This window comes from Neopsephotus bourkii, unplaced genomic scaffold, assembly GCF_033783945.1.
Source record: "Neopsephotus bourkii isolate Nb327-2 ecotype Australia unplaced genomic scaffold, CSIRO-AGI_Nbou_v1 NB_85, whole genome shotgun sequence".
Classification (NCBI taxonomy): Eukaryota; Metazoa; Chordata; class Aves; order Psittaciformes; family Psittacidae; genus Neopsephotus; species Neopsephotus bourkii.
This window is the reverse complement of record NW_026900602.1, coordinates 120,334-133,821: the sequence shown is the minus strand read 5'-3', so window position 1 is coordinate 133,821 and position 13,488 is coordinate 120,334. Positions and strand designations below refer to the sequence as shown.

General features: G+C 61.1%; 1 protein-coding gene across 1 annotated transcript; it reads left to right on the top strand.

Annotated features, from left to right (window-relative positions):
* The first annotated feature begins 1,152 nt into the window (after nt 1–1,152).
* Nucleotides 1,153–12,173, top strand: GALNT6 (polypeptide N-acetylgalactosaminyltransferase 6). The gene is made up of 11 exons (XM_061355088.1): nt 1,153–1,436; nt 5,115–5,710; nt 6,459–6,631; nt 7,489–7,638; nt 7,708–7,942; nt 9,073–9,190; nt 9,280–9,480; nt 10,482–10,613; nt 11,296–11,397; nt 11,497–11,649; nt 11,776–12,173. Exons 2-11 carry the CDS (start codon nt 5,223–5,225, stop codon nt 11,887–11,889), a joined length of 1,866 nt encoding a protein of 621 aa, XP_061211072.1. The 5' UTR covers nt 1,153–1,436; nt 5,115–5,222; the 3' UTR covers nt 11,890–12,173.
* Nucleotides 12,174–13,488: the final 1,315 nt, after the last annotated feature.

The following is a 13,488-nucleotide window of genomic DNA, read 5'->3' as shown; positions in this document are numbered from 1 at the left end:
CATCCCACAGCTCAGCTCCAAACAGCCAGCAAGTCCCATTTACTGACCAATCTACCTGCAAAAAGCTGCATTTCACACCGAGCTGGCCCCAAGGGATCTCATCCTTACGCAATGTCGTGACAGGAGCACGACAAACCTATACAGGGAGCAGTGCCCAACACTGGGGGCACAATTCCCCTTTCTCGAGATGCTCAGCCCTTCTGCTCTCAACGACTCCACTCGGATCCAGCTCCAGCTCATGCCCACATGGGATGCATGGATCCAATAGTGTTATTCCAAAGGCAACCCCTTCTGTGCGGTGCTCCACACCTTTCTCCTTGCTTTAACAGCTCTATTGGGATTGGCCTTGCGGGTTTTACCCTGCATCCATCCCTGCCAGCCTGCAAAGTCCCTTTGAACGGGAGACCCCGGCCTCCTCGGGGAGCATCAGCACCCAAAGCAGCTCCGCTTCCTGTCAGCCTGCCCGGGTCCGCTGCTCTCAGCGCTCCGGCTCTAACCAGGGCCTTGATGGAGCCTCCTGTGACGCTTGGGGCGATGGGGATCCCCCAGCAGGGATGCAGGAGGGCCGGAATCCCGACCGGCCCCAAGGAAGCGCACCCGGCACAAGGGGAGCTGCAGGCGGAAGGGTGAGGTTTGCTCCCAGCGCCACGGATTCCTGCGCTTCTCGCACCGCAAAGGAGCCCTGGGGATAAAACTGCCCCATGGGGTTGGCTGCTTGGGTCTTAAAACCCAAGGATAAACATTTTGCACCCCACAAAACAGCTCACCCCATAGGTAACCCCGGAGACCGAGAGGATGGATTGTGCCTGAGCGCTATATGTGACTGTACCAATGAATTATTGAGTGTGTGATGTGAGCATCGCTCCTAAGCAAACCGGTACTGGTTTTGTGCGATCCCTGCTGGGGGGTTCAGTCCTTAAGGGCTTCTTCATTGTTACTTGGGAGACTTTAACCTCCTGCAGCCTGAGAATACCGAAATAGAGGGGAATTGGGTGCTTGGGGCTCACCGGGACCCGGAGGGGCTTCAGCCACGTTCTCCATTGGGGCCGGGGAACGGGGCTGCTTTAACGCACCGAAACACCCGTCCCGTCCCCGTCCCTCACCCCACTGCGGACCCGCTCTTTCCCCCTCCGATTCGCTCTTACTGCGGTGGGGCTGCGGCCCCACATGAGCCCCTGCGAGTGGCGGCTGCAGACGCCGAAGCTCAGCACCGGCACCCCTCGGGGCAGGGAATTTCCCCTTCGGTTTCTGTGCTAAGAGCGAAAGCCCCGCACGGCCCCGAGGCAGGAAGCGGAGCGGCGGGGTTGGTTCCAGGCAGCTCCTGCGCGAACCCGGGCTTCAAGCTTAGCTCTGCAAAGCACAGGGGATGATTTCAAGGCCCGGGGTGGCCTCGCGGTGGGTGACTGCTGGCTCCCCTCCCCGCTGGCTGGGTAAAGGTAGGTGCCTTTTCCGTGCCTCAGTTTCCCCCCCCTTTAAAGGTTCTCTTTAACTTGGAACCTGCTGGGTATCAGTGTGTCTGCGGTGCCCCGGAGCCCTGCCTGACTGATCCGCTGTAAGACAGCTCATATTCGAGCTAATACCCCAATAATCCAAGTTAATACTCACCCTGCCCTGCTCAGATCCTCTAAATCCTCCATGGAGCCAAAGCAGAATCCTCAGCTGGGTGATGAAAACCTGCCCAGCGCTCGGCCCTCCGGCATCCTAGGAAAGCCGCTGGTGCTTTCCCCATCACTTTCCTGCTTCTCCACCCTCCTGTGTGCCTCAACATCAGCCTCTCCTAGGGCGCACAGGAGGTTTGGGGGCTGCTCATGCCCTGACAATGGGCTCGTTGTCACTAAAGGGGTTTGAGTGGCTCTTTTCCACCACCGAGCTCTCATTTGGCTTTCCTGGGAAGTCTTGGTGCGGTGTCTGACGCTCAGGCTGAAGGTTCATGAAGATACCACCCCCCAGTGTTAACCATGGTGTGGAAAGACGTGGGAAACGGGGTGCTCAGAGTGGGGAGCTCGCTATTTGGGGCTGCCACCCTGCTGCATGCAGGCTCCATCCCCAAGCACAGGCTTCGGGCCCCTGGGGAGGGCATCAGCCTGATGCCGTCGGCAGGGGAGAGCCAGGCTGAGGAGGGATCACAGAGGAATGGGAATGATTGGCAAGCCCTCGTGTTAACGCCTCATTGATAGCACCCATCCTGCTCACGAAATACATCACCGGTGGTTATCGCATCCCGGTAAAACCGGCAGTAAGAAACCTCCAGCCGCAGGGAGCCGCTGCCCCCCCGCCGGGAAGCTCAGGGGGCTCCGCAGCACCCGTGGAACCGGTCATGAATGAAACTAAAGCCAACAGCGCCGGGCCCTTGCGGCTCCTATGGCCTCTGCAGGCACCAGGACCGAGCGCTGCTGCCGCCGGGCGGGCGGCGCTAGGACCGCGCGCGGTTCCCCCCCCTCCCACCTCCCCGGCGGGCGGCGCTAGGACCGCGCAGCGCCGCCCCGTGCACCTGTACCCCGGGGCGGTGGCACCGGCCCCGCCCCGCCGGGACCGCACCTGCGGCCGCGCGTGCGAGAGCCGGTGAGCGGGGGGGGGGGTATCCGGTAACTCCGATCCCGGTCCCGGTCCCGGTCCTGATCCCGGTCCCAGTCCTGATCCCGGTCCCGATCCCGATTCCGATCCCGATCCCGGTCTCGGTCCCGATCCCGATCCCGGTCCCGGTCCCGGTCCCGATCCCGATCCCCGTCCTGATCCCGATCCCAGTCCTGGTCCCGATCCCGATCCCCGTCCTGATCCCGATCCCAGTCCTGGTCCCGATCCCGATCCCAATCCCGGTCCCGATCCCGATCCCGATCCCGGTCCCGATCCCGGTCCCGATCCCGATCCCGGTCCTGATCTCGGTCCCGGTCCCGATCCCGATCCCGATCCCGGTCCCGATCCCGGTCCCAATCCCGATCCCCGCACCAGGTGTGCCCGGGCGCGCTGCTGGAGGGGCTGGAACAGAGCCCCCTGCTCGGGGAAACGGGGTTCGGGTGGTCCCAGTGCGGAGCCCCCCCCCCGGAGAAAGGAAGAGGAGTGGGGGGGTCCCCTTGTAGAGCTGCACCCCCAGGGAACGGGTCCCTGCACGGGGTCCCCCCCCTGAGGCAAAGAGGGGCCGGAGGGGTCCGGTGTGGAGCTCCCCCCCATTGCTACAGCGGGGAAGGGTCTGGGGTGCGGGATGGACCCGCACAGGGAAGAGGGGCCCGGGGCTCTGCTGCTCGCGGTGGGCAGGATCCGACCCCGTTTCACGTCCCCCTTCGGCGGAGCAGAGCTGCCCCCAGCCCATCACCGGGGCCTCGGTGCCCCGAGGCCTCATCCCCAAAGGGGTGAGAGCAGCGGTTGGACGGGGAACCCCCCCCTCCTGTCCTGGCGGGGTCGAGCCATTGCGGGACCGTGCCCCGCGTCCCGCTGTTGGCTTTTGGCCACCTCGGCCGCTGACGCCGTCGCCGCCGTGGTCAAAGGCTCCCGGCCACGTCCTCGGTGTCGGTTTGCGTTTATTTTCCTTATTCCTCCTTCTTTTCCCTCCTCCGCCCTCCGAGCGCTCCTTGCTCCCCCCTCGCCCCTCGATTCCTCCCGCCCGTACCCCGGAGATGCTCCGCCTGCCACCGAGTCGCCACTGAACCCCATTTCCCCCTATTCCGAGCCCAGTTTCTCCCTCTTCCCACCCCGACGGGCTCCACCGGGCACTTTCGGTGTTGGTTTCCTTGAGCGCAGGGCGAGCCCCATCCCAAGAAGGGGTTTTGGGGATGGGACGGAGCGCTGCAGCCCCTGCCGTTCCGGCAGCAGAGTGCTCGCAGCTCTTACTGCAGCTCGCTCCTCAGCGCTACTTGCGAGGGAGTTTTGGGGGGGTTCTTCTGCTTTTTGGGGAGGGGGTTTGGGGTTGGGGTGCTGTGCACCAACCCTGTCCCTGCCACCCAGGCCTTTATCAGCATCGCCCAAGGAACTTTGTTAACGTGCTCCCGGCGATGTGGCAGGAAGGAGGTGATGGAAACGGGGTGTTCCTCCCCCAGACGGGGTGTTCCTCCCCCAAACGGGGTGTTCCTCCCCCAAACGGGGTGTTCCTCCCCCAAACGGGGTGCTCTTCGTCTCGCACGGCGGTGGCTCTCCCTGTGCGATGAAAGCATCGGGGCTCAGTGCGGTAGCCCTGAGGGAGCTCACCAGGAGCATCTTTGCTCACGTATGGGTAGAAATGAGATGGATTTTGGGGGGGGGGGGGGTCCCCTTCGTTCTGCTCCTTCCCTCCCTTGCCCATGGAGCTGGTGCCGCCCGGCTCGGGAACGGGCGCCCTTGGCAGTGAAGCGTGGTCCGGCCGCCGGCTTTGATCGCCGCGGGGCTGCAAGCAGTGACCCCGGGGACCGCCTCGTCCCTCCTCCTCCTTCCCCAGCCCAAGCTTCCTCAGCCTTGAAGTTGCTGCAGGTGCCCTGCTCCGCTCCGGGGCCGCGCCATTGCCAAGGGGACACAAAGAAAAGGGGCACAGAAAGAGAAATAAAGGAGGAGGAAGGGGGGGGAACACCGAGGAGGAGGAGGAGGAGATGCTGGTGAATGGCTCCCATGGAGCTTGTCCATGCTCCGGCGGCAGCGGCTCACAAAGAACAGCCGCGGGAGGTTTGCTGGCGCTGGGAAAGCTCGGCCGGGCCCCGGTGGTGCTTTGTAACCGGTGCTGAGCTCTCGGTGCGGGGTCTTGCACATGGTTTTCCTCCCCAGCAACGGGGAAACCACGGGGGGAAAGGCTTTTTCCAGCGGGGAAAAGGATTTCAGCTTGTTGTGTGGCTCTGTGTTAATGTTTGGTAACGGGGAGGATGCTGCAGCGGCTGCCTCGGTACCAGGAGGAACTGCTGGGGCTGTGCCATGCTTGTGGTGGGCAGGATCCAGCTCACCTGGCAGCGGTGTTGAGCATCGCTGTTTGCTGGTGGTGGATTTATGGGCTGGAAGGGCCCTGGGGGGGGAATGGGGTTTGCAGGTTTTGTTTGCCCCCTTTGCAGAGATTGAACTTTATATTGGTATCTAATTAATAATGTATTGATATCAAGGGGTCGTTCCCAAAGCGCATCCAGTCTGTGAGTTAACCCGCAGGTGTTTCTCCTTCTCTCCAGGCCAGAGGACCGGGGCAGAGCATCATGAAGCACCCTGAGAGCCAACATCCCTGAGACACCCATCACGACAGGGGGGCACCCTTTGGAAACCCCAGGGGAAAAGGGAAAATGAGGTTTTTCCGGAGGCGCTACAGCCCCTTGAAGGTGGCTTTGGCCGGCGCCATCTTCGTCATCTTCCTCTTCATCCTGCAGAAGGACGTGGGGAGCAAGGACCCGCGCGAGGAGCCTTGGTTGAAGAACATCGTCCAGGGGAAGGACCAAGTCCTTGACCTGATGCTGGGGGCGGTCCACAACATCCGGGACTCGATGCCCAAGCTGCAGATCGGAGCCCCGGTTCGGCAGGAGGAGCCGGCCCCCAGCGCTCGCTCCTGCCTGCCTGGGGTCTACACAGCGGCAGAGCTCCGGCCCCTCATGGAGAGACCCCCCCAGGACCCCGCCAGCCCCGGAGCCGACGGCAAAGCCTTCAAGAAGGATCGATGGACACCGGAGGAGACGAAGGAGAAGGAGCGGGGCTACGAGAAGCATTGCTTCAACGCCTTCGCCAGCGACCGCATCTCCCTCCAGCGAGCGCTGGGACCCGACAGCCGCCCTCCCGAGTAAGAGCCTGGTGGGGCTGCAGGCTCCATCCATGGGGAAGCGTAACGGGAAATGGAAGTGGATCGGGACAGTGGCACCGGGGCATCAGACACAGGGAGAGCTGGAAACCCACCTCCATTTACGAGTTCCCCCCCCTCATTTTTGCCCCCTTGGCGTTGGTTTTTAACAGCGTCAAGCAAAAACCAGGGGTTGCTCTTTGTGTCTCCCGCTTGTGGCCGGGGGGCTCCAGCATCTTTTCCCCCCCTCCTTCTCCCTCCTTTCCCTTTTATTCCAGCCGGCTCCAGTAATCGGACTTTTTCTTTTCTTATCCGAGTGGAACAGCCCCGGCCCCCCCCAGGGCGCAGGGGGCGAAGGAAGAGGCACAAACCCGAGGGATTTCCTCGCCTGCCCTCCAGCCATGGGCTGCCAGATTAAAGCCTCCCCCAGGCCTTGTCTGCTCAAGGGGGGTGGGCTGGGGAAGGCTTGAATAGGAGCTGGAGACCCAGCGCGGGTGTGAAGCTGGTGCCCCCCTGCGCTGGCAGGCGATTATCCGTGCTTAGCAGGTGTAGCAGGCACAATGGGGGGACACCGGGGCCAGGAATGTCATTCACTCCAGCGCCGGCGGGTGGAAATCAATGGGAATCAAAGCAGCGATGAGCTGGGAGCCGCTGGGGCCGGGGTCTGGGGCGGGGGGCACGGTGTGTGTGGGGGGGTTCTGGTTCTGTGATGCTGCCCCGGTCGTGCTTAGGCTGCTGCTTTGTCTCTGAGGTGCATCGACCAGAAGTTCAAGCGGTGCCCGCCCCTGCCCACCACCAGCGTGGTCATCGTCTTCCACAACGAAGCCTGGTCCACGCTGCTGCGGACGGTGTACAGCGTCCTGCACACCTCCCCTGCCCTCCTGCTCAAGGAGATCATCCTGGTGGACGACGCCAGCACGGACGGTGGGTGGGATGCAGGGGCTGGAGGGATGCAGGGGGATGCTGAGCATCTTCCCTGGGCACAGCGGTGCTGTTGAGGAGCTGCGGCTGCACCCAGTTCTTCCCCATCGCTCTGTATCCACCCAGGAGCACCCTTAGGGATTGTCCCTTCCCAGGCCCTGCTGTTAACCCAGCCCTGGAGGAAACCCCGGTGCTCCTCCCGCATCCCGCACCTCCGTCATCAGCGTGCCCGCGGGCTGCACCCATCCTGACCTACACCCCCAGCACATTAATGTGGGGCTCAGCGTCAGGGCGCTGGGAGGAGCGGACTTTGCTCCCTCTCCCGACGCTCCCTGCACGGGTTCCCAAGGAGCAGAGCCATTGGGTGCTGCGGGGTTTTCTCATCCACAGGCCGGGGGGGATCCGTCCTGCAGTGGTGGGGATGGGGATCAGACTTGGGGTGCATCATTCCTGGGGTGCATCTCTGGGTGTCCTGGCTCTCACTTGGCACTTCCCTGCTCTTGGCAGGGATCATCATGGGATGGGTTGGGATGAAGGGAACTTAAAGAGCATCCAGGGACCCCTTCCACTGGAGCAGGGTGCTCCAAGCCCCTGTGTCCAACCTGGCCTTGAGCACTACCAGAGAAATCCCAGTTTCCCCCAGTAGCACTTCAGTGCAGAGCAGGAGACCTCCTCACGCCATTGTTCCCCTAATCCCTCTCTAAAGGGGGATTAGCAGCGGCTCCTTTGCAACGCTCACTTTCTGTACCCAAACCCACTCCTGGATGCGGAGGCTCCGAGTGCCCAGGATCTGAGCCATGTGCAGGGATGGGGTGGAGGCAGCGGGGTGCAGGGGCTGCCATCTCCCCCTTTGCCCACAGAGTACCTGCAGGACGAGCTGGACCGCTACGTGGAGCAGCTCCAGATCGTGCGGGTCGTGCGGCAGCAGCAGCGCAAGGGGCTCATCACAGCGCGGCTGCTGGGGGCCAGCGTGGCCAGCGGCGAGGTCCTCACCTTCCTGGATGCCCACTGTGAGTACCCGCAATGGGAGGGTGAAGTGGTGGCGGCCCCATGGCCAACCCTCCCCCGTGTCCCACCAGGCGAGTGCTTCCATGGCTGGCTCGAACCCCTCTTATCCCGCATCGCCCAAGAGCCGACGGCCGTCGTGAGCCCCGACATCGCCACCATCGACCTCAACACCTTCGAGTTCTCCAAGCCTGTCCAGAACGGGAAGCAGCACAGCAGGGGCAACTTCGACTGGAGCCTCACGTTCGGCTGGGAGGTCGTCCCGCCCCGGGAGAGGCAGCGGAGGAAGGATGAGACCTTCCCCATCAAGTAAGGATGGGATTGATCCGCTCGGATGCTCATAGAAGTTCATGAGTGCTGGGAATGCCATGCCCAGACCCAAAGGCTGCAATGCGTGGCTGCTGCAGGGTGCGTAGGGAGGGCAGGCAGGGGTGACAAAGAGCTGGGGACCCTGTGTCGGGAAACTGCCCCTTCCTCCTGTTGGATTTTGCTCCTTTTCCTAACAAATCGATGCTTTCCCCATTGTCCTCAATGCCTCTGGCCCTTTCCCAGTGCAGCTTCCACCGCGGGCTGCTTGGCTTGAGGGATCTCAGGTGGTTTGCATCCAGTAGAGGATGCTCAGGCACGGTCAGAGCTGGGGGGCTGGCACCGGGGATGCCTCCCCTGGGGTTCAGAGGACATGGAGCCACAAAGGCCCTTTGCAAACCCCCCTTTGAGTCGCCTCCATCCAGCCCTGTGAAGTCTCTCATTAAGGGTTTAATCGCTGCCTTCTCTCTCCTTGCTCCTGGGTACCGGGTACGTGGGCACCTGCGCTGGCCCAGCAGCAGGAACGCGCCTCCTGCACATCCCATTGCACCAAACCCCCCAGTTTTCATCCCCTTATTTCACACGTAGAGAAACCCAGCGTTGATTTTGCCCTTGCACCTCCCCGCTGCAGCCCCGCTCCATTGGATGCTGCCTGGCCCCATCCACGCCCCTGGCTCTGTGCAGAGGGCACCTGGGGATGCTCCCATCCCAATAAAGGTCCCTTGTGGCAGGAGGCGGGGGTTTGGCTCCCGGCGGTGCCCAGCGCCGCGGCCGCTCGGCGGATCCTGCTTTATTCTCCTCTTCCCGAATGAAAGCGAGTTCCTGTTCCAGCCTCCCCTAAGCATCAGATGGAAAAGATTAGAGCAGCAGCAGGGCGCGCTCCCAGCTCCCCCCTTCTGCCCTTCAATAGGCTCTGGGTAACAATATCCCCATTGCTGGAGTCCCAGCTGGCAGCGAGCCCCCCCTTGTGATGCTGCGAGCTGGGTCCGGCCCCACTGCCAAAGCCAGCACATGTGGGGCAGGGAGATGGGGGGACGCTGCTCATGAGGGCCACGGTGGCCCCAGGACTCGGGCTCCTGCTTCTCTGGCTTTATTTTACCCCTATTCTGATGCTCTTTCTCCCTTCCCCGTAGGTCCCCGACCTTTGCTGGTGGCCTCTTTGCCATCTCCAGGTCCTACTTCGAGCACATCGGCTCCTATGATGATCAGATGGAGATCTGGGGGGGCGAGAACGTGGAGATGTCCTTCAGGGTAAGGAGGGGTTGGGGCCACCTCCAAAGGGCATCTTCTTGTTGGGGGCTATGGGGACTGCCCCAGTCTGAGGCCGTGCATCCCCATAGGTCTGGCAGTGCGGGGGTCAGATTGAGATCATCCCTTGCTCTGTCGTGGGTCACGTCTTCCGCTCCAAGAGCCCCCACACCTTCCCCAAGGGCACCCAGGTCATCTCCAGGAACCAGGTCCGCCTGGCCGAGGTCTGGATGGACGACTACAAGGAGATCTTCTACAGGAGGAACCAGCAAGCTGCCCAGATGGCCAGAGAGGTACTGGGCACCCCAATGGGCTTCCAGGAGGGGATTGATCCTGCTGGGAGCTCAGACCTGAGCAGGGGAGGAGGTGGGCTCAGCCAAACCCCTGCTTTTGGGGGTGTTCTATGCGATCATCGTGTTTTCTAGCAGAAAAACGGGGTTTTGAGGTTTTTAATCACTTTTACACCACCAAACCCTTGCGCCGCGATGCCAAACCTGGAGGCGGAGGTGGGCTCAGCCAAACCCCTGCTTTTGGAGGGGTTCTATTCCATCATCGTGTTTTCTATACTAGAAAACGGGGTTTTGAGGTATTTAATGTCACTTTTACACCACCAAACCCTTGCACTGCGATGCCAAACCTGGAGGCGGAGGGGGGCTCAGCCAAACCCCTGCTTTTGGGGGTGTTCTATGCCATCATCGTGTTTTCTAGTAGAAAAACGGGGTTTTGAGGTTTTTAATCACTTTTACACCACCAAACCCTTGCACCGCGATGCCAAACCTGGAGGCTGAGGTGGGCTCAGCCAAACCCCTGCTTTTGGGGGTGTTCTATTCGATCATCGTGTTTTCTATACTAGAAAACGGGGTTTTGAGGTTTTTAATCACTTTTACACCACCAAACCCTTGCACTGCGATGCCAAACCTGGAGGTGGAGGTGGGCTCAGCCAAACCCCTGCTTTTGGAGGTGTTCTATTCCATCATCGTGTTTTCTATACTAGAAAACGGGGTTTTGAGGTTTTTAATGTCCCTTTTACACCACCAAACCCTTGCGCCGCGATGCCAAACCTGGAGGCGGAGGTGGGCTCAGCCAAACCCCTGCTTTTGGAGGTGTTCTATTCCATCATCGTGTTTTCTAGTAGAAAAACGGGGTTTTGAGGTTTTTAATGTCCCTTTTACACCACCAAACCCTCCAGTGTGACAGCACCAGGGCCCTGGGAGCCCAGCCCGAGGGGGGGCTTTGCTGCTTCCTTGCTGGCTTTGGAGGTTGGTTTAATTCTCTCACGTGGCTTTGTCGATAGAAGACGTATGGTGACATTGCAGAGCGGCGCAGGCTGAGGGAGCGGCTCCACTGCCGGAACTTCACCTGGTACCTCCAGACCATCTACCCCGAGATGTTCGTCCCCGACCTGAGCCCAGCCTTCTATGGAGCGGTAGGTGCCGGGTGCCCGGAGCACCCCTCTGGGCTCGGTCCTTGCGTAGGAACAGCGTTGGAGCCCCCAAGGTTGGGTTTGGGGGGGTTGCCGTTAAAGCAGCACTTTGAGAGGCTTTGGTGCTGCCGTGTCCATCCCCGGCTGGTGGGGCCGGTTTGGGCTCTGGCTGCCAAGGAAAGGGCTGGAATCCGGCAGAGCGGGTTTGGGGCGAGCTCCGGGTGGGGGATCCGTGGCGCTGGGTTTAAACATTGGGTTAAATCAGGCGAAAGAGCTCAGCGCTTCCCCAGCACCGCGCTGAGGAGCAGAGCTGGGGCCGGGCAAAGCGGAGCCCTGGCTCCATCCCTGAGGACGGAGCAGCCAAATCCCAGCCCTCGGCTCCAAGCTGGGTGCGGGGGTCCGGGTCCTGCCCCTCTCCATGATGCGGCACGGGCAGGGCGAGGGCCGGGCGCTGGCTCCGGACCAGCTCTCATTCACCTTTGCTTCCTGAAACCTCATCCCGGGGCCGTCTCCCCTTCGGCTCGCTGGGACAGAGGCGTTGGCACGGGCGTTCCTCACAAGGGACCCGGACGCAGCGCCTGGTACCGGGATTGTGTTTGCACAGCGATGAGCGCCCTGCAAAGCCCAAACCCGAGGCGGGTCCCTCCCCGCTCACCCCCTTGCCCCTTTGCTTGCGCCCCTGCAGATCAAAAACGAGGGCACCAAGAGCTGCCTGGACGTCGGTGAGAACAACCACGGTGGGAAGCCGCTCATCATGTACCCCTGCCACGGGCTGGGGGGCAACCAGGTGGGCTCCATCAGCCCCAGCCTTTCCCTCTCCTGCCACCGCCCTGGTTGTCCCCATTGGGGTCCCTCTGACGCCCACCTCCGCTCCTGTCCCCCCCAGTACTTTGAGTACACGAGCCAGCGGGAGCTGCGGCACAACATCGGGAAGGAGCTCTGCCTGCGGGCTGGAGCAGGCTCGGCCGAGCTGCGGGAGTGCCAGTACAGAGGGAAACCAGGGCGGGTGTCAGCCAGCGAGGAGTGGGACCTGGCGCAGGTGAGGGGTGGCATCACCATGGGAGGGACCCCCGGAGGGGACGGTGCCAGCATCCCCCTTGTGACGGTGCTGAGGGTGCATCCCCTCTGCATCCCACCGGCATCACTGAGCTCTGTTTTCCATCAGGACCGGCTGATAAAGAACCCGGCCTCTGGGATGTGCCTGACGGCGAGAGGGAAGCACCCGGGGATGGCTCCCTGCAACCTGGCAGACCCCCACCAGCTCTGGTCCTTCACTTAGAGCAGCCCGAGCCCCCCCCAAAGCTGCCCCCAGCCGCGCTCAGGAGAGCAGAATCCAAACCAAACTCCTTCCTTTTTAATTTAAGAAGCAGAAGCCTTAAATATGCTGCATTCGTGGTTGCCTTGAGCTCAGTCCTGTGCCTTTGGAGCGGGGCAGCCTGGTGAGCCAAGCTCGGCCGGCCGTACCCCACAGAGCCTCAACACAGCCCGAGGATGCTCTTGGGTACCCGCTGCTCATCCTCCCCCTCCCTGGCTCCAGCCAGAGGCTCTGGGATTCACATCAGGCATTCAAACCCCCCCTACCAGTGAGGAGGAGGATGATGGCGATGAGATGGGCAGCCCACCCTGTGGGGAGCTGGATCATGGGTGCCCCATGTGGACAAGGGAATTCCGCCCTCCAGGATCCAGCCCTGGGCACCGTGGCGCTGCCAAGATGCTGGAACTGGGCCCAAGGGACCAGCCTTGATGTGGAGGGGGAATGAGAGCCCTTTCATCCCTCTTTTTGTTCTGATGGTGACCCCTTGGTGCGGTTCAGCTCTAGGGTGGCTCCAATGCAGGGCTCCACTGCACCACAGCATCCTCCCGGAGAGGCCTCACCGGTGCCCGGCACAGCATCGCTCCCTCCCTCGGTCCTCCTCAAGCCCAACTACTGTAGGTGCCACCTCTTTGCCATTTCAAGTAGGGGGAAAACCCCTCCTGGAAGTGGCGTGGGGATGGAAGAACCATCTTTGGATATAAGACATGGAATAAAGAGATGATTTATTTTATGGACATCCCGTCTCTGGCGTCCTCTGAGCTCCTCTCTATCGGTTTCCCTCCCTTTTCTTACCCTGGAAACACCCTTTTGCAACCCAAAAATGGGTTTAAAAGCTGGTTTTGCAATGGCCTGTCCCATTTGAAGTGGTTCCAAGCTGGGTTGGGGCGTCCTTCAGCCTTTGCTGCTGTCCCTCCCTGCGGTCCCCTCTGTGCCCATAAACCAAATAATGATTATTTGGAGACCATTTTCCATATGGAAGCTCATGTTTTCCTTGCAGATAAGAGCAGAACTGCAGCAGGTGCTTTTCTTTGGCTCCTTTTTATCTTCTTTATCAGGGCGACTCCATCACCACCCCTATCACAAACACCGCGTTCCAGCCATTGCTCCATCAGAGGAGCAAACCCCTCCATGCTGTGGGCTCAGCCCCCAGCACAGCCTCCATTTCTTTCTGAAGGGTGGAAAACTCAAAGTGTTCTGGCCAGAAACCACGTTGTTGTTGCAAACCCTCCTGGTGCTTCGTTTAACCCCAAAACAGCCCCAATTTAGATTGGATCTAAGGAGGAAATTCTTTCCTGTAAGGGCGGTGAGGCACTGGAATGGGTGCCCAGGGAGGTTGTGAATGCTCCATCCCTGCAGTGTTCAAGGCCAGGTTGGATGAGGCCTTGGGTGAGATGGTTTAGAGCGAGGTGTCCCTGCCCATGGCAGGGGTTGGAACTGGATGAGCTTCAGGTCCTTTCCAACCCAACCTATTCCATGATTCCATAACACCCCATGGAGGTTGTGTCAGGTCCCTGCTCCAGTGCTGGTTGTCCAGGGTGGGTTTTTTGAAGCTCTTGCCTTATA